This window comes from Neoarius graeffei, chromosome 5, assembly GCF_027579695.1.
Source record: "Neoarius graeffei isolate fNeoGra1 chromosome 5, fNeoGra1.pri, whole genome shotgun sequence".
Classification (NCBI taxonomy): Eukaryota; Metazoa; Chordata; class Actinopteri; order Siluriformes; family Ariidae; genus Neoarius; species Neoarius graeffei.
Genome location: NC_083573.1, coordinates 71,388,381 through 71,408,565, shown reverse-complemented (window position 1 = coordinate 71,408,565; position 20,185 = coordinate 71,388,381). Strand labels below are relative to the sequence as shown.

General features: G+C 39.7%; 1 protein-coding gene across 4 annotated transcripts in view; it reads left to right on the top strand.

Annotated features, from left to right (window-relative positions):
• LOC132887036 (collagen alpha-6(VI) chain-like) overlaps window positions 1-20,185 on the top strand; it is a 153,930-nt gene that overhangs the window by 28,847 nt on the left and 104,898 nt on the right. Inside the window, exon 1 of one of the 4 annotated variants that reach the window (XM_060922343.1) lies at window positions 6,282-6,440. The exons of the other annotated variants lie outside the window; for them this stretch is intronic. Coding sequence (XP_060778326.1) covers window positions 6,297-6,440 — 144 coding nt within the window. The 5' untranslated portion in view covers window positions 6,282-6,296. Of the gene's footprint in view, window positions 1-6,281; window positions 6,441-20,185 lie in introns of those variants that run through there. 4 annotated transcript variants of the gene reach the window in all.

Genomic DNA, 20,185 nt, shown 5'->3' with positions numbered 1-20,185 from the left:
ACAACTGTCAAATAGAAATGAAGAAGAAATATACAAAAGAAAAAGATACACTGTATAAGAGAAAGACTGAAATAAGCTCCATAAAAATAATTATAGTAGTAAAAAAAAACATTAAAAAATTTTTATCAGAGATTGAACTGGAAAAGGAACAAAAAAACCCCAATAAGAATGAAGGGGAGCAATAGAAAGGTATGTAAGGAATGTGGGGAGAAAATAAGAGGAGGTAATGAAAAGGAAAAAAGTCAGGAAATACTTTTCTTGGGGCAAATTTGATTGGATCCAAGCCGAGTACACACGATAGGTGTGGTAAAATGGCCGCGTGGACACTTCACTCCTCTGTACAGCAGGGAATGGCCAATGAGCTATCCAGATATTTTACGTAGAGATCAGTGGGTAACATATTCCCATTTATAACCCCTGGATGCCTTTTTTATCCAATTAGCATGCGCACTGATCATAAACCCTTTGCTTCATTTACAACATGATAGTTTGTTGACAACCCAGTTTCCACTGAGATTTGATTTTTTTTTTTTTTAAAAGAAAACACTCACTGTATAGCTGCATGGATTGAATTTTTCAGGTTTGGAAAATGGATGCTGACAAAAACCCGTTTTTCATTTCAGAATGGCAGTTCCATTTCAGACAAGCGATTCCGCGATTTACACGTGTTTTTTTTTTCCCCCCGTGATGGCGGAAAATCATTATCCCTCTCTGATCTCTCTCATCAACAAGAACATCTACTCATTGGATGTTATTTCTTTTTTTGCAACACTCTTTATAAACTCTAGAGACTATTGTGCATGAAAAGTCCAATTTGAAAGAACTGAATTGTTCAAAGAACAATTTGCCAAGGGACCTACGTTCAATTAAAGATTTGTACATTTTTAAATCAAAAGTTAATAATGATTTAATTTTATAATTGTAATATTTGATTTGTATATATATATTTTTTGTCTTTGTGTTATAATTTGTGATTTTTTTTCTGTAATTATTGTGATGTTTTATAGACAGGACCTCATTGAAAATCACATTATGTGACCTGAGCTTCCTGAATAAATATAAAAAAAAAACAAAAAACAAAAACAAAAAAACAGTTCAGTAGTTTCTGATATACCCATACCAGCCTGTGGTGGGTTTCCCAAAATCCTCTTAATGCTAAGAGCATCTTAACTAGGAGAGAGAGTGTTCATTGTGCTGCTCACGCTATCATTTAACGATGATCTTTGTGCTACGATGCTTTTGGGAAACTTGGCACTATCTGGTACCTAAAACCATGCCATGGCTAAAGTCACAGAGGTCACATTTTTTTCCCCATTCTGATATACGAGGTGAATATTACTGAAGCTCTTGAAACGTATCTATATGATTTTATGCATTGTGCAGCTGACACATGATTGGTTGATTCAGTAAATGCATGAATATGCAGGTAGACAGATGTTCCTAATAAAGTGGCTGGTGATTGTTGTGCTTTGTCCGTATCTTCATACTTTTTTTTTAAACAAAAACATGTCTGTTCATAAAAGATTGTCATTTATAGGCTTTTTTTTTTTCCAAGAAAGGAATCAGAAAGGCCAAAGCGGAGTCAGTGATATCAGAAGTGACCAAAGTGAGGTCACAGACAGCCATATATATATATATATATATATATATATATATATATATATATATATATATATATATATTTGCACTATTTGTTCATATACACCTCATAAGCTGCTCTTCTATCTTCAATCATGTTAGCACAGCTGAAAACAGTTTAGCTCTTTAGAGAAGCTATAAAACTAACCTTCCTTTGAGCAGATTGAGTTTCTGGAGCATCACATTTGTGGGGTCGAGTAAATGCTCAAAATGGCCAGAAAAATGTCTTGACTATATTTTCTATTAATTTTACAAATTATGGTGGTAAATAAAAGTGTGACTTTTCATGGAAAACACAAAATTGTCTGGGTGACCCCAAACATTTGAACGGTAGTGTGTGTGTATATATATATATATATATATATATATATATATATATATATATATATATATATATATACACACACACACACATACACACACACAGAGTTAGGTCCATATATATTTGAACACTGACACAAATTTAGTTGTTTTTTTTTTACCTGTTTACTGAAACACATTCAAGTTATAGTTATATAATGGACATGGACATAAAGTCCAGACTTTCAGCTTTCATTTGAGGGTATCCACATTAAAATTGGATGAAGGGTTTAAGAGTTTCAGCTCCTTAACATGTGCCACCCTGTTTTTAAAGGGACCAAAAGTAATTGGACAATTGACTCAAAGGCTATTTCATGGGCAGGTGTGGGCAATTCCTTCATTATGTCATTCTCAATTAAGCAGATAAAAGGCCTGGAGTTGATTTGAGGTGTGGTGCTTGCATTTGGAAGATTTTGCTGTGAAGAAAACATGCGGTCAAAGGAGCTCTCCATGCAGGTGAAACAAGCCATCCTTAAGCTGCGAAAACAGAAAAAAACCCATCCGAGAAATTGCTACAATATTAGGAGTGGCAAAATCTACAGTTTGGTACATCCTGAGAAAGAAAGAAAGCACTGATGAACTCATCAATGCAAAAAGACCTGGACACCAACAGAAGTCAACAGTGGTGGATGATCGCAGAATAATTTCCATGGTGAAGAGAAACCCCTTCACAACAGCCAACCAAGTGAACAACACTCTCCAGGAGGTAGGCGTATCAATATCCAAATCTACCATAAAGAGAAGACTGCATGAAAGTAAATACAGAGGGTTCACTGCATAGTGCAAGCCACTTATAAGCCTCAAGAATAAAAAGGCTAGATTGGACTTTGCTAAAAAACATCTAAACAAGCCAGCATAGTTCTGGAAGAACATTCTTTGGATAGATGAAACCAAGATCAACCTCTACCAGAATGATGGAAAGAAAAAAGTATGGCGAAGGCATGGTACAGCTCATGATCCAAAGCATACCACATCATCTGTAAAACACGGCGGAGGCAGTGTGATGACTTGGGCATGCATGGCTGCCAGTGGCACTGGGTCACTAGTGTTTACTGATGATGTGACACAGGACAGAAGCAGCCGGATGAATTCTGAGGTATTCAGAGACATACTGTATGCTCAAATCCAGCCAAACTGATTGGTCGGCGTTTCATAATACAGATGGACAATGACCCAGAACATAAAGCCAAAGCAACCCAGGAGTTTATAAAAGCAAAGAAGTGGAATATTCTTGAATGGCCAAGTCAGTCACCTAATCTCAACCCAATTGAGCATGCATTTCACTTGTTAAAGACTAAACTTCAGACAGAAAGGCCCACAAACAAACGGCAACTGAAAACCGCTGCAGTAAAGGCCTGGCAGAGCATTAAAAAGGAGGAAACACAGCGTCTGGTGATGTCCATGAGTTCAAGACTTCAGGCAGTGATTGACAACAAAGGGTTTTCAACCAAGTATTAGAAATGAACATCTTATTTACAATTATTTAATTTGTCCAATTACTTTTGAACCCCTGAAATGAAGGGACTGTGTTTAAAAAATGCTTTAGTTCCTCATATTTTTATGCAATCATTTTGTTCAACCCACTGAATTAAAGCTGAAAGTCAGAACTTCAACTGCATCTGAATTGTTTTGTTCAAAATTCATTGTGGTAATGTACAGAACCAAAATTAGAAAAATGTTGTCTCTGTCCAAATATTTATGGACCTAACTGTATGTGTGTATGTAAAAGGATGAGGAACATATTTATTTTAACCACTTCATCATAAGCTCATTGAATAGAATAGAATCAGTGAGTGTTTCTATTCTTTATACGTCACACCCTTTTCCAGATGACACAGCCAGAGTTAATTATGGCCTGGCTTATGTCCTGCTAACACATACTCTACGGTCTGCTCCTCTTGATCAGTGGCCATATGGCTTTGTCTCCTGTCTCTGTTGTACACCTAATAGATTTATTCCTATGTACAGTCATGTGAAAAAATAAGTACAGTGGGGCAAAAAAGTATTTAGTCAGCCACCAACTGTGCAAGTTCTCCCACTTAAAAAGATGAGAGAGGCCTGTAATTTTCATCATAGGTACACTTCAACTATGAGAGACAGAATGGGGGGAAAGAATCCAGGAAATCACATTGTAGGATTTTTAATGAATTAATTGGTAAATTCCTCGGTAAAATAAGTATTTGGTCACCTACAAACAAGCAAGATTTCTGGCTCTCACAGACCTGTAACAACTTCTTTAAGAGGCTCCTCTGTCCTCCACTCGTTACCTGTATTAATGGCACCTGTTTGAACTCGTTATCAGTATAAAAGACACCTGTCCACAACCTCAAACAGTCACGCTCCAAACTCTACTATGGCCAAGACCAAAGAGCTGTCAAAGGACACCAGAAACAAAATTGTAGACCTGCACCAGGCTGGGAAGACTGAATCTGCAATAGGTAAGCAGCTTGGTGTGAAGAAATCAACTGTGGAAGCAATTATTAGAAAATGGAAGACATACAAGACCACTGATAATCTCCCTCGATCTGGGGCTCCATGCAAGATCTCACCTCGTGGGGTCAAAATGATCACAAGAATGGTGAGCAAAAATCCCAGAACCACACAGGGGGACCTAGTGAATGACCCGCAGAGAGCTGGGACCAAAGTAACAAAGGCTACCATCAGTTACACACTACGCTCCCAGGGACTCAAATCCTGCAGTGCCAGACATGTCCCCCTGCTTAAGCCAGTACATGTCCAGGCCCGTCTGAAGTTTTCTAGAGAGCATTTGGATGATCCAGAAGAGGATTGGGAGAATGTCATATGGTCAGATGAAACCAAAATAGAACTTTTTGGTAAAAACTCAACTTCTTGTGTTTGGAGGAGAAAAGAATGCTGAGTTGCATCCAAAGAACACCATACCTACTGTGAAGCATGGGGGTGGAAACATCATGCTTTGGGGCTGTTTTTCTGCAAAGGGACCAGGATGACTGATCCGTGTAAAGGAAAGAATGAATGGGGCCATGTATTGTGAGATTTTGAGTGAAAACCTCCTTCCATCAGCAAGGGCATTGAAGTTGAAACGTAGCTGGGTCTTTCAGCATGACAATGATCCCAAACACACCACCCGGGCAATGAAGGAGTGGCTTCGTAAGAAGCATTTCAAAGTCCTGGAGTGGCCTAGCCAGTCTCCAGATCTCAACCCCATAGAAAATCTTTGGAGGGAGTTGAAAGTCCGTGTTGCCCAGCGACAGCCCCAAAACATCGCTGCTCTAGAGGAGATCTGCATGGAAGAATGGGCCAAAATACCAGCAACAGTGTGTGAAAACCTTGTGAAGACTTACAGAAAACGTTTGACCTCTGTCATTGCCAACAAAGGGTATATAACAAAGTATTGAGATGAACTCTTGTTATTGACCAAATACTTATTTTCCACCATAATTTGCAAATAAATTCTTTAAAAATCAGACAATGTGATTTTCTGGATTGTTTTTTTTCTCATTTTGTCACTCATTGTTGAGGTATACCTATGATGAAAATTACAGGCCTCTCTCATCTTTTTAAGTGGGAGAACTTGCACAATTGGTGACTGACTAAATACTTTTTTGCCCCACTGTACATCCCATGGAAATTGTAGACTTTTCTCAACATATTTAAACAAGCAAATATTTCACTCTCTTTGATACAATGCCTACAGATATACTCCAACAAATGGCACATAAAATTGTCATTTTTTTTGTCATTTTCATAATTTAAATAAAAATATCAGTCAAAAAAGTAAGTACACCCTTATATTTATCACACTTTCAAGTCCATAAAATTAAAATCAGATGTTCCAGGTTAGGCACCATTGATGAGAACCTCCTGCAGGTGGAGGTGCAGGTGGAACCTGTCTTATTTAAAGGTCCCATGGCATGAAATTTTCACTTTGAGGTTTTTTAACATTAAAATGAGTTCCTCTGACCTTCTTAAGTCACCCCAGTGGCTAGAAATTTCATAATGTGTAAACCAAACTATGCCCAACATTTGAGAATGGCGCATTGATAAACTCTTCCCTTTACTACGTCAGCAAAGGAGATGATCCCCACGTCCCCCCTCTGGATTCCCACCCACTGTATGAATTGCCCGCCCAGTTGTAGTGAGGAGACCATAGAGGACACAACATGGCATCACCTAAGCGAGCGAAACATGGAAATTGCGCTGTACATGGATGTGACAACACAGAAAAGAGTCTGTTTTTACTGCCGACGGGAGAGCCCCTGAAGACGCAGTGGCTTAATTTTATTTACTTCAATAATATGCCGTCGAGTCTACCCAAGATGGTGTATGTTTGTCGAAAGCATTTTCCTGAGGAATGTTTCCACAACTTGGGACAGTACAGGGCAGGTTTTGCACATCAACTGTCACTGAAGCCTGGGTCCGTACCAAGCATCCCTGCCGCATCAGCCACAAACAGCAAACAAGTAAGTGTATAACTGTTAAGTCGTTTTGCCGTGTTTTAAAATCAGTGCCACGTTAGCCTTGCAATGGCTACATTAGCTGTGCAGCTAACCGCTTCCTGCAGTTAGCCAGGTACTCTGCGCTACAAAACCAAAAAGCATGCAGCATGCTCTGTTATAATAGCCAATCAAAACAGTTTTTACAAAGACACCCACATTCGTTTTTTAAGTCACTCGTTCATTTTATTTTTGTTTGTTTGTTCAGTAAAAACCCAAACATTTGTTGAATTTATTTTATTTCCTCGTGTCGCACCTTAATGACGTCAGTGCACGGTATTTTTCCCTTCGCGGTTTGTTCCTTCTCTCTCGCCATAGTAAGACACCTACATCCGCTTGTTCTGACCCACTGGAGGTAGCGTCACAGTGCTGTTAGCCAATCAGAGGTAACACATTTACATGTCATGAATATTAATGATAAGACCCGCCCCCACCCTCTACCCTTCCCCGCCTCCTGCTTCTCATTAGCAAAACGACGCACTGGGAAAAGCGCTGAAATGGGGCTTTCTCCCAGGAGGCTATATCTACGTGCCGAGGGTTCATTTCGAGAAAGGCATCCGGAAACCTCCACGAGCCTGTTTAAAGCATCAACAAACCACCATGCCATGGGTCCTTTAAACCTGACATGTAGGGACTGGTGTTCTCTTTGTTATTGAAGTGTGTGGTGTCATCATGTCAAGATTTAAAGAGCTCTCTAAGAACCTCAAGGAAAAAAAGGTTGTGGATGCCTATGAACCTGGCAAGGGATTTAAAAAGATCTCTAAATTATTAGAAATAAATCATTCCAGTGTAAGGAAAATCATCTACAAGTGGCATAGATTTCAAACAACTGCCCATTTGTCCAGGACTGGCCACCCAAGCAAATTCAGCCCAGGAGCAGATTGTTTACTCCTAAAAGAATTCTCCAAGAAGCCCAAAATTTCATCACTAGATCTGCAGGTAACTCTTGCAGCTGTTGGTGTGAATGTGCATACATCTACAATCAGAAAGAGATTGGACAAATTTGACCTGCATGGGAGGTGTGCCAGGAAAAAGTCTTTGCTGTCCAAAAGGAACGTTAAAGCAAGGCTACAGTTTGCCAATGAACATGTAGGCAAAGACCAGGCCTTTTGGGATAACATGTTCTGGACAGATGAATCAAATGTGTGGTGCAGACCAAAGACAACTTTTCAGAAGAACTTCATGCCAACCGTGAAGCCAGGTGGTGGAAATATTATGGTTTAGGGTTGCTTCTCTGCCTCAGGGACTGGGAAGCTTGCATTCATTGAGTCAACTATGAATTCTGAATCATGTCAGTGGGACCTAATCTAGAACCCTCCATTAGATCATGGGGTAAGCCATGGCCTAATGGTTAGAGAAGCAGCTTTGGGACCAAAAGGTTGCTGGTTCAATTGCCTGGACCTGCAGGAATGGCTGAAGTGCCATTAAGCAAGGCACCTAACCCCCAGCTGCTCCCCAGGCTGCTCTGGGTATGTTATACGTCACTCTGGATAAGAGCGTCTGCTAAATGCCTGTAATGTAATGTAATCAAAGAGTGCTTGAAGATAATGTGAGGCCATCTGTTCAAAAGTTGAAGTTAAACCGGAGGTGGACCTTTCAGCAAGATAATGATCCTAAGCACAAGATAATGATCCTAAGCACATTTGCAAATCCAAAAATGGCTCAAAAAGAAGAAATGGAGGGTTATGGAATGGCCTCGTCAAAGCCCAGATTTGAACCCCATTGAAATGTTGTGGGGAGATTAGAAAAAGGCAGCACATGCAAGAAAACCCTCAAACATCTTGCAGCTGAAGGAATTTTGCATGGAATAGTGGTCAAAGTTTTCAGCAAGCTGATGTCAGAGACTGGTGGACAATTATGCAAAATGCCTTCAAGCTTCTGAAGCAAAGGGTGCACTTACTTTCTCAACAGAATAATATTACATCTATTGACCTGTGGTTGGTATAAATGATTGAAAGAGAATTTTCCTTGTTGTTTTTTTCTCCAAGTATATCACCTTTATCTGTAGGCACTGTATCAAAAGGGTGAAAATGTTTGCTTGTTTAAATATGTTGAGAAGCCTCCAATTTCCATGGGATGTACTTGTTTTTTCACATGATTATACCTTATCATTCCAGTCAGACTATAAGCTCTTCTGAGGAAATGGTCTACAAATTTTCTGTCCTAAAACTTGGCTTGTTTCTTCTCATTGGCTTCTGGGAAACTGAGCAACTTTGTCAGTGCTGACAGGAGGGCATTGTCTCATCTGAGTGTGGTCTTGACAATTTCCTCTGCTTCTCTAGGTAGGCATATCAGGTGAAAATTCAATCCAAATTGCTTGAAAGTGCTCTCATTGAATTCAGAATTGAATGTAGAACAACATACTTCTTACAGAATTAAAACCATTTCCATTCTTGAGATATCACAAATCAAATATTGCAAAAACGGCTTAATTTTTAGAAAATTGACATAATATTATGCATTAGGATAGCATGGTCCAAAATGGGCCTAATTAACGAATGAGATCAAATGTTTTTTCTTCATAACTTTTCTATTTTTCAAGATATTTACATGGAAATTGGCACATACATAGATGGTTGTACACTGAATTCAAAGTTTGAAAAATTAGTTAATATAAATTATGCAAATTAATATTTAATATTAATTATTCTAATTAAGTAAATACGTTAAATCAGTACACTCAATAAAAAAGTAATAAAAGAATATTTCTAATACCTTCTTTGTGTTCTGTAGGGTTTTCTATTTCTCAAAAGTAAGGCCTACTAGTGTTTATATTAAAAAATACAAATGATAATATTCACAACTTTCAAGGCTAACCTCAAAAAAAACATGTGAACCACATCCAATAAACAATTCCAATTAATTGAATTGAAATTGAGGTGGCATGGTGGTGTTGTGGTTAGCACTGTCACCTCACAGCAAGAAGGTCCTGGATTTGAGCCCAACGGCTGACGAGGGCCTTTCTGTGTGGAGTTTGCATGTTCTCCCCGTGTCTTCGTGGGTTTCCTCCACAGTCCAAAGACATGCAAGTTAGGCTAATTGATGGCTCTAAATTGACCATAGGTGTGAACGTGAATGGTTGTTTGTCTCTGTGTTAGCCCTGCGATGACCTGGTGACTTGTCCAGGGTGTACCCTGCCTCTCACCCATAGTCAGCTGGGATAGGCTCCAGCTTGCCTGCAACCCTGTACAGGATAATGGATGGATGAATTGAAAGTGACACTTGCGTTTCTGACTTGCGTTTTTTTAAATATCATTCCGACAACTAAGATCTCAATATTTTTCATCAAAACAACTACAGTTATGTTCTAAAATAGTTATTTATTTACATGAGCCAGTTTGATTCAAAAAAATAAGTAGGTAAAGCTATGAAGACTCGCTTCAAAGTCTCCTGTGAAGCATAACATCAAAACTACCTGACAGAAAATGTTGCTGAATACTTCATCAGAAACAGTGACAGCTAGAGAACATCCCTATAAAAGTTGTCTGATTGATATTCATGAGTAATCCAGTTGCAAACCAATCAGAAGAGAGCCTGACCACTTTCCCATGACTCAAAAGGCACCAGCAATTTTCCGACATCACACAAGCAGAGAGTGTACTCTGTTGTACTAACTTCAACCTGGTGTTACTCCCAAAGTACTGAATAGATCTTAACGAGATGAATCTCTTTGGAAAGCAGAAAATATAATCTTTTTAATGACAGTATTCACAATAGAAAATATTCAAGAGTTAAGCAATGACAGATCTGGAAACTGATATGATTTCACAGTGCTGATTTCACAGCATGGCCAGCGAGCGTCTGATATGTCTACTCCAAGTCACTTTGCTACAAGGATCCCAGACAGTGACCACTGCTGGGTCATAGGATGTCTACTTTCTCTGCCAAATTGAAGGTTTTTTTTTTTGGTCCCACCTTTCTACAAAAAACATGTCTGTTCTTGTTAAGGTTAGAGAAGCAGCCTTGGGCCCAAAGGGTCACTGGTTCAATTCCCAGGACCAGCAGGAAAAATGTTAGGGGAGTTGAGTGGATGAACAGCGCTTTTCCCTCCCTCTGTATCGTGGTTGAAGTGCCCTTGAGCAAGGCATCTAACCACAAACTGCTCCCTGGGCTCTGCAGCATGGCTGCCCACTGCTCTGGGTGTGTGTGTGTGTGTGTGTGTGTGTGTGTGTGTGTGTGTGTGTGTGTGTGTGTGTGAACTCATTGCTGTCTTGTGTGTGCATTCATGTGTTCACTGATTCAGATGAGTTAAATGCAGAGGAGGAATTTCACTGTGATTGAGTGTACATGTGACAAAGATTTCTGCTTTTTCTTCTTCAATTTACAGTTTTTTTTATTATTAAAAAAGGAATCAGACGCTCAAAGGCAGGGCTGATGTCACTGATGCATAAGCTGCTGAATGCTTTCCCCCCCAGAGCTTTTGGACAGCAGCTAAGGATGCATTCCCATGTCCCCCTTTTCTCCCTTGACTCAATGGTCATGCTAGTTTCTGAAGAGCTAGGACATGCTTGGTAACACATCATAGACAGCTTTAAAATGGAAACTGATGTGCTGTAATGTTTGCCAAAGTACAGGACATGTGGTTTATCCACCTAATCCATGCTCCTTGCTATCATTCCAACTATCTTGCTGATTCAAAGAATCAGCCCATGCTTCCTTCAGTACCAGTCTGCACCCCTTCTTGCCATGAACCTGGTGGTAATACGTTAATGGTTTGCCATAAAGATACATTAATCTGCCCAAATCACATAATTTGCATGGATTACCACACTTTTATATATGAATCATACTGTCCCATTTAAATTGCTTAATTTTTTGTATTGCTTACAGCATTTAGTAGATACCCTTAACCAGAGTGCTGTAGAAGTGCTTTGTAGTCTCTACCAAAATATATCCTCATGCTACTTCACTAGGGCTGGGATTATGAGTAGCCTACCGTACCACTGAGAACATTTTGTGAAAACTAGTCATTTTATAATATTGGCATTAATTAAAAATATTTTTTTAAATAACAAAAGAAAGCCAACAAAAACTCATAAATTGACAAATAAAACAAATCATTCAATTATATCAGAAGAAATGTTACCATACAAACAGAATATGGGCCAGTCATTCTGCTCATAGCCAGAAGCTGTAAACAAATGTGTCAAATGCTTAAATCTGATCATTCATCCAAATTTAAAGAAAAGATTGAATGCTAAAAATGTTAATTCCCAAATACAGTATATGGACAAATGTTTATGATTATCTGACCATTACAGCCACACTTTTTGAACTTCCCATTCCAGATTTAGTCCCCATTTGCTGCTATAATAACCTCTGCTTTTCTGGGAAGGCTTTCCACTAGATTTTGTGCTCATTTAATCACAAAAGCATTAGTGCATGTCAGGGACATTAGAGCATTAGGCCTGACTTGCAGTTGGTGTTCCAACTTTTCAGGACTAGCTCACACAACATACAGTCTGCAAGAAACACTAGATATTGGAATAAAAGGCTTTATTCCACCTCTACCCTCCAACATTCTTGACAGGCTACTCCGCAAATTGGTGCTTGCCTGGATTACCACCATGGCAAGGAGGTGTCAGAGGCAGAGGTAAAAGAGGAAGCAGAGGAACAGGAAATAGTAATAGGGCAAGTGAGCCAGCATTCATGGTAGGCTAAAGCGATCCCTGAACAAGCCAACTCTACCTAATCCATTCTTTGCAAACACCCAGTTCATAGTCAACAAAATCAACTAGGTGAGACAGAGGATTACTTTGCACAAGATGAACAGTGGCACCTCATTTTTCAAATTTAAATCTGGATGAATGCTAACATCCCCAATGTGGCTATCAAGCTAGCAGGCCTGCTTACCACTTGGACTGCACCTCTGAATCCAGTAAGGACAAAGGTGGTGGAGTGTGCATATATGTAAGCAAAGCTTGGCGCACATAAAAATACATTATTTTTTTAACAGTTTTGCTCTCTGGACATGTGCAGAACTTTCCATCTACCAAGGGATTCTTGTATGTACACTGCAGTGTACACCCCTCCACAAGTTAATACAAGTTAGCACGAACTAAACTGCAGGATGTTGCAACCAGACTTCAAAACTCTCATCTAGATGGCAAGTTTATTATAGTGGGGGACCTTAATCATACTGACCTTAAGACTGTGCTCCCCCAATTTTATCAGAGTGCTAATTTTCCAACCAGAGGAAATAATATGTTGGACCATATTTATTGGAATTTAGCGAATGTTTAAAAGCATTGCCCTCCCCCCACCTTGGCCAGTCTGATCACATTACTCTTTTTCTGACCCCGGCATATAAACCTGTCATTGCCAGGACAAAGCCCACTGTGCAGACTGCCAAAATCTGGCCAGACAGAGCCACAACTGAACTACAGGACTGGTTCAACAATACAAACTGGGATGTGTTCAAAGGGGAAGCCATTCAGGACAACCACATAGACTTAAACACCTATGCCTCATCTGTCAGTCTTTGTCAACTGTATGGACAATGCTACCACTGCTAAGAGCATTTGCACATTACTCAACTGGAAACCTTGGATTAACAGAAATGTCCAAAACCCATTGACAATGCTGCCAACACAGGAGATCCAGAGGCTTAATAAAATAGCCAGGTGCAGAAATGTGAGGAAAGGCATTATGGAGGCTAATCTCCTCTACAAAATGTGAATAACAGGTCAGACTCCCAACATATGTGGCAAAGTATTAAGTCCATCATAGACTATAAAGGCAAAAGCATCTGTGCAATCTGTACAGCCAATCTATCTCTTCCTACCTATCTGAACCCCTTCTTTGCATGGTTCAAGTACAGCAACTAAACCATCGCCAAGCTGACACCACATCCATCATGTGTACTGATGCTGAACTTGCATGAGGTGAGATGGGCACTAAGTTAAATCAACCCAAACAAAACCACTGGACTTGATGGGGTTCCTAGATGGGTCCTGAAACACTGTATAGCACACCTGACAGAAGTGTTTACCAGCCTGTTTAACAGCTCTTTGGAACAAGCCACTGTCCCCACTTCAAATTTGCTACAGTCATCCCTGTTCCAAAACAGGCAGTGGTCAGGTCCATAAATCACTATTGTCCAATGGCCTTGACTCCCATAGTTATGAAGTGCTTTGAGTAACTTCTCTTAACACAAATAAAAGGAACATCCCCCCTACCCTGGACCAGAGAATAATAGTTTCCTTACAAGGCAACTGAGGACACTGTCTCACTGGCTCTTCGCACTGCCCTGGCACACTTGGAACAGTTGGAACCTGGCACACTTGGACAACTATGTTTGAATGCTGTTCATTGATTATAGCTCTGCTTTTAACACCATCTCCCCCAACAACCTAGCCATTAAATTAAACAACCTTCGCCTCAACACACATCTGTGCAGTTGGATTCTGGACTTTCTTAGTATTAGACAGGGCTCCTATGGATACCAGCTGTGCTGAATGGGCTACCCTGTTGAAATAAAGTTGATCTAGCTTTATCTATCTAGTAGACAACAGCAGTACACTTGGAGTAGCACTCCTTCTCCCCATAGCACTGAACACTGGAACACCACAGGGCTGTGTGCTGAGCCCCCTCCTATACTCCCTCTTCATGTACGACTGAAAATCCATCCATGATTCCAATATCATAATCAAGTTTGTGGATGACACTGCTATGATAGAACTGATCTTTAATGACAACAAATCAGCCTACTGAGAAGAGATTGAGAACCTGGAGAACTAGAGCCAGGACAATAACCTAAGGATTTCTCTCAACTCAAGGAAAACAAAAGAACTGATCTTGGACTTCAGGAGACTGAAACACAATGGTCACTATTCCATCAGCATCAATGGTAACAGGGTGGAGACTGTTCAGAGCTTCAGATTCCTTGGAGTCCATATCAGCCAAGACCTGTCATGGTCCATCAACATGACAGCAGTGGCCAAAAAAGGTCTCCAGAGCCTTCATTTCCTGAACAGCCTGAAGAAAGCACAACTCCCATTACAGTTGCTTTTCAACTTCAACAGGTCCATTGTATTACAGTGTGGTATTCCAGCAGCACCTGTGAGAACAGAAATGCTCTCCAGTGCATCATTAACATGGCCCAGAGGATCACTGGCTCACAGCTTCCAACACAGGAAGAAATGATCAGAACCCATTGCAGTTGCAAACCATGAACATCTGCAGAGATCTGACCCATCCCAGCCACAGCATCTTCACCCCTTTTCCATCTGGCAAGCACTTCAGAGCCCTGTATGCCTGCACAATGAGGTTGCAGAATAGATTTTATCAGAGAGTTGTCACACTGCTGAACACACAGTGCTCACTCCCCTCTTATAACAGCACCATCAATGTAACTGTACTGTACCTCAATCACACTACACACTTTACATAATCTATGTGAAATCCATTACTAATAGCACTGACTGTATTAAATCTCCACTGCTACTGTTGTCACTATCCAGCCCAGCTCCTCTACTTCCTACCCATGTGTTCCTTGTTTGTGTGTATGTGTGCCTGGCTCCTCTGTCTTTCCCTCTAACTTTTGCCTCCCAGACTGCAAGATTGACAGCTTGCTTCACCTATCCTACAGCAGTCTCTCCACCCACCTGTTACTGATCATCTCATTGCAGACTGTTTAAAAGCCATGCGAGCACTCTCAGTGCCTGCCAGATTATCTTGTTTCTTTAGATTTGTTTGTTTGTGTCTTTTTCTCTATTGCCTGTTCAGTGCATTTCTGCCTTTTTTTTTTTCTACCTCCTCTGTTTTGCAGCTGTCTGGACTATTTTCCTTTTTGTGCTTTGACCTCTGCCTCAAGAACATGAGTAGTGCCATTGCTCATCTGCAGCTTTGGCTTTACTTTTGACTGATAGTTATAATCCAATAAACAAATAAATACTTTCATTGCACTCCTGCCTCCCGTGTCTGCTTCTGGGTTTAGCTCACTATACCACAGGTCTTGTGGCCTGTGATGACTGTGGCTACTACTATTTTTATTTATTCTCTCCCCCCTTAAAGTGCAATAATACTTTCTCAACCATGGTGAATACCTCTTTTATTTTACCTCCCTCAAGTGCAATAATCTTACTTATTTACACACCAAGTAAATAATCTGTTCTGTGCAATACCTCATTTATATCTATATTTCAGTCCTTCTCATGGTACTGGCACTCCTCATTGCATTTCTACTTTATTTCTTCTGACATTTGAATATGGTTTTATACTTGATTTTACTTGCTTTCTTATTTTTGTACTTATAATCTTAGAATAACATCTGCCTTTATTCTAAATGCATGTACTGGCTTGCTTCAATGCAATTGCATTGTACCCATACAGAGGTGATAAATGTATCTTATTAGCGCTCCAATAGGCTAGTGCAGCATAAAACAATGTTTAAAGCCAGTGGACTGCACAGTCAGGAGGAGTCCCCATCAACAATGCCATCATCAGTACACATGAACTCACCCTATCCATGTGGATCATGTTGAATGAAGAAACTCCACCTCTATTCCTTTGATGATGGAAAATAAATGTGCTTGAATTAACAGGCAGGTCTTTAGTGAGTGTCTCTGAATCCCAAAGGTGGAAGAGCAAAAAGGAATCGTATAAGAAAATGAATTATGATTGTAGGACTCCCTAAATGTGGGTGGAGCACAGAGGACGGCAGGACAGAGATCAGGTCTATAATTTGGCTTTATTGCCACACTTTTCAGTTTAACAATAACCACTCGTATTGACACACACACAACCGGCGTCTGGTTCAGGGATGAGAGATCCTTCCTCTCTCGCTCTCCCTCCTGATATAGGGCGCAGTCACTGGGAAGACACACAAACACAGGTTAATTGTTCTCAGGTGTCGTGATTCTGCCACTTACCTTCCCTGACTCCGCCCTCCTGTCACAGACCGGCGCTTGACCACGCCTCCGCTGCCACAATGATATAACATGGTTTTCCTGTTCTTTGTGTCAATAAGATAACTTTCCATTTAACAACCAAAGACGACAAGGTGGATTAAACTCAAAAACTTTGACTTTTTGATGTAAGTAACATGATCAACACTTTCTTTAGTTATGCATTCAATCTGGGTCTAGTCACAGACAAAAATGTTGGCTTTGTTCTTGTAATGATTTGATTTGATGGTCTGCTCTGATGTGAAATGCCCTGAAGTGTTCAGTCCTCATTTTTTACAGCCCAGGATGCATGTTTTCAGATCTTTTGCCTTTTGAACCATTAATTTGAAGAACTGGTTCTATCAATTTTACAGAATTATAGAATTGATCTGGAAAATACTGTAAAGATGCTTGGGATATATGTACTGCCATATGGCTTTGGATTAATTTATTTATTGAGAAATTCCCTTTATAAAATAAGGTGATGTGGGAACAGAATTCTGATTTAATGTCTTTTCCTATGGGATTTCAGTCTGGGATATAGGACATGAAACCTTGAGCACTGAAATTAGTTTTCTGGAACTTCTCTGAAAATACAATGAAAATACATTAAATTATCTCCAGTCTTGTGGAATTTAAAGGGGTTAAGAAAGGCGAAAACATTTCAAAATACTGGAAAAATAACATTAATTGCACTAGACTTGAGAGGAGTTGTGAGTCATGAAACTGTTACTCAATATTTATGTACCTTATGTTCACTTTGCCATTTCATGTTCTAATTTTATGGAATCTTGCCCATATTTTGGTTTGTTTTTGCTCATCCAAAGAAAATGTGCACAACATTTAATTAAGTAATTTGATCACCATTTGGAATCAACTGATTAAATACATTTAACATAAATGTGCATAAGATGTCTGGCCTTAGAGATACAGTAACTTCACAGGTCCCTGTTAAAATTGTAGGCACTTTTTTCTTAACTGAGTGTAGAAAATTAACCAAAGCATGGAAAACTTCAATTCACTGGAATGACATGAATAACCTTGATTTGGTGATCACATAATATATTTATTTATATATTGTACAGTGTAATAATGCTTATAGATATTGATTCTAAATGGGTGAGTTAATCTTATTTACTCTGATTACTCCTGAGCAGGGTTATGCGTATGGACTTGTTTTGAAAATAAATGCAACAACAGATCAAAACAAAAGATCTAGACTGGGGAGCAAAACCTGAACCACTGAAAGTGGAATTCTTGGGGGACCTTTATCAAGATGTTTAGCCTGAATTATTACCATTAACATGAAATTAAATCTTAAATTCTGAGTCTTTAATTAAATCTAGAACATTAATAAAATATAGTATATTGCAAGGATGCTATAGAATGTAACTATTATTCATTGAGCTGTGAGCTCAATGGGAGGCATGTGTTCCAGTGCTTGTCTTTGTGGTTGCTTGCAACTTCAAGGTTAGGTTTAGAACTCACAAGCAGTTTAATTTAGCACAGGCATTATGTTTCCCACTGTCTCCAGGGCACACAGATGGTCAGGATGTGGACACTGCTTCCAGATGTCTATATGTTGGCCTACATCAAACAAAAAACATTCCATCTTCAAAGAACATAACAAAATGTGACCTATTTTCACACATGTAATACACTGTTACAACCCCGATTCCAAAAAAGTTGGGACAAAGTACAAATTGTAAATAAAAACGGAATGCAATGATGTGGAAGTTTCAAAATTCCATATTTTATTCAGAATAGAACATAGATGACATATCAAATGTTTAGACTGAGAAAATGTATCATTTAAAGAGAAAAATTAGGTGATTTTAAATTTCATGACAACAACACATCTCAAAAAAGTTGGGACAAGGCCATGTTTACCACTGTGAGACATCCCCTTTTCTCTTTACAACAGTCTGTAAATGTCTGGGGACTGAGGAGACAAGTTGCTCAAGTTTAGGGATAGGAATGTTAACCCATTCTTGTCTAATGTAGGATTCTAGTTGCTAAACTGTCTTAAGGTGATGATACACGGGGCAACTTTTTGGGCAATGTTGCCGAGCAATGTTGCTGGCAACGGGCAACTAGGTGAGACACAGGGCAACTTTTCAGGGCAACCAACAATGGGCAACAGCAGTTAGCAACGGCAGTTTACAGTTAGCTAAAAAAAAAAAAAATCGATGTCTTAATTTTTGCTGTGACCATTTAATCAAGCTGTCTGTTGTTTTTTAGAGCTTTGGTGAGGTAAATTCCTCCATATAGAATATTAAAATAACAACTTACCGGCGTAAAAACAGATGAGGAGTCTCTCCATCTCTTCACTCCACTGACACTGAGCGGCCGCCATATTTGTTTGAAATTTCTGATCCGAACCTCACCGGAGGTCACATGACTCGATACTCGCGTTCTGATTGGCTTATCTCAAAAAGTTGCGAGAGATTATCAAAACCATTCAGAAAGAAACAATGTTGCCCAATCTCAATAGAAAAGAGTCAAAACGCAATTGCCCAGCAACATTGCTCGGCAACATTGCCCAAAAAGTTGCCCCGTGTATCATCACCTTTAGGTCTTTTTTGTTGTATCTTCTGTTTTATGATGCGCCAAACGTTTTCTATGAGTGAAAGATTTGGACTGCAGGCTGGCCAGTTCAGTACCCGGACCCTTCTTCTTTGCAGCCATGATGCTGTAATTGATGCAGTATGTGGTTTGGCATTGTCATGTTGGAAAATGCAAGGTCTTCCCTGAAAGAGACGTTGTCTGGGTGAGAGCATATGTTGCTGTAGAACCTGGATATACCTTTCAGCATTAATGGTGTAATTCCAGATGTGTAAGCTGCCTATGCCACACACACTATTGCAACCCCATACCATCAGAGATGCAGGCTTCTGAACTGAGTGCTGATAACAACTTGGGTCGTCCTTCTCCTCTTTAGTCCGAATGACACGGCATCCCTGATTTCCATAAAGAACTTCAAATTTTGATTCGTCTGACCACAGAACAGTTTTCCACTTTGCCACAGTTCATTTTAAATGAGCCTTGGCCCAGAGAAGACGTCTGCGCTTCTGGATCATGTTTAGATACGGCTTCTTTGAACTATAGTTTTAGCTGGCAACGGCAGATGGCACGGTGAATTGTGTTCACAGATAATGTTCTCTGGAAATATTCCTGAGCCCATTTTGTGATTTCCAATATAGAAGCATGCCTGCATGTGATGCAGTGCCGTCTAAGGGCCCGAAGATCACGGGCACCCAGTATGGTTTTCGGGCCTTGACCCTTACGCACAGAGATTCTTCCAGATTCTCTGAATCTTTTGATGATATTATGCACTGTAGATGATGATATGTTCAAACTCTGCAATTTTACACTGTCGAACTCCTTTCTGATATTGCTCCACTATTTGTCAGCACAGAATTAGGGGGATTGGTGATCCTCTTCCCATCTTTACTTCTGAGAGCCGCTGCCACCTATTGCCATTTGACCTAATGAGTTACAGTTTGGTCCTCCAGCTGTTCCTTTTTTGTACCTTTAACTTTTCCAGCCTCTTATTGCCCCTGTCCCAACTTTTTTGAGATGTGTTGCTGTCATGAAATTTCAAATGAGCCAATATTTGGCATGAAATTTCAAAATGTCTCACTTTCGACATTTGACATGTTGTCTATGTTCTATTGTGAATACAATATCAGTGTTTGAGATTTGTAAATTATTGCATTCCGTTTTTATTTACAATTTGTACTTTGTCCCAACTTTTTTGGAATCGGGGTTGTAAACACATTATGTTTGTAAGTTTCTTAGCTATAGTTTAAGAGCCTGATTTTT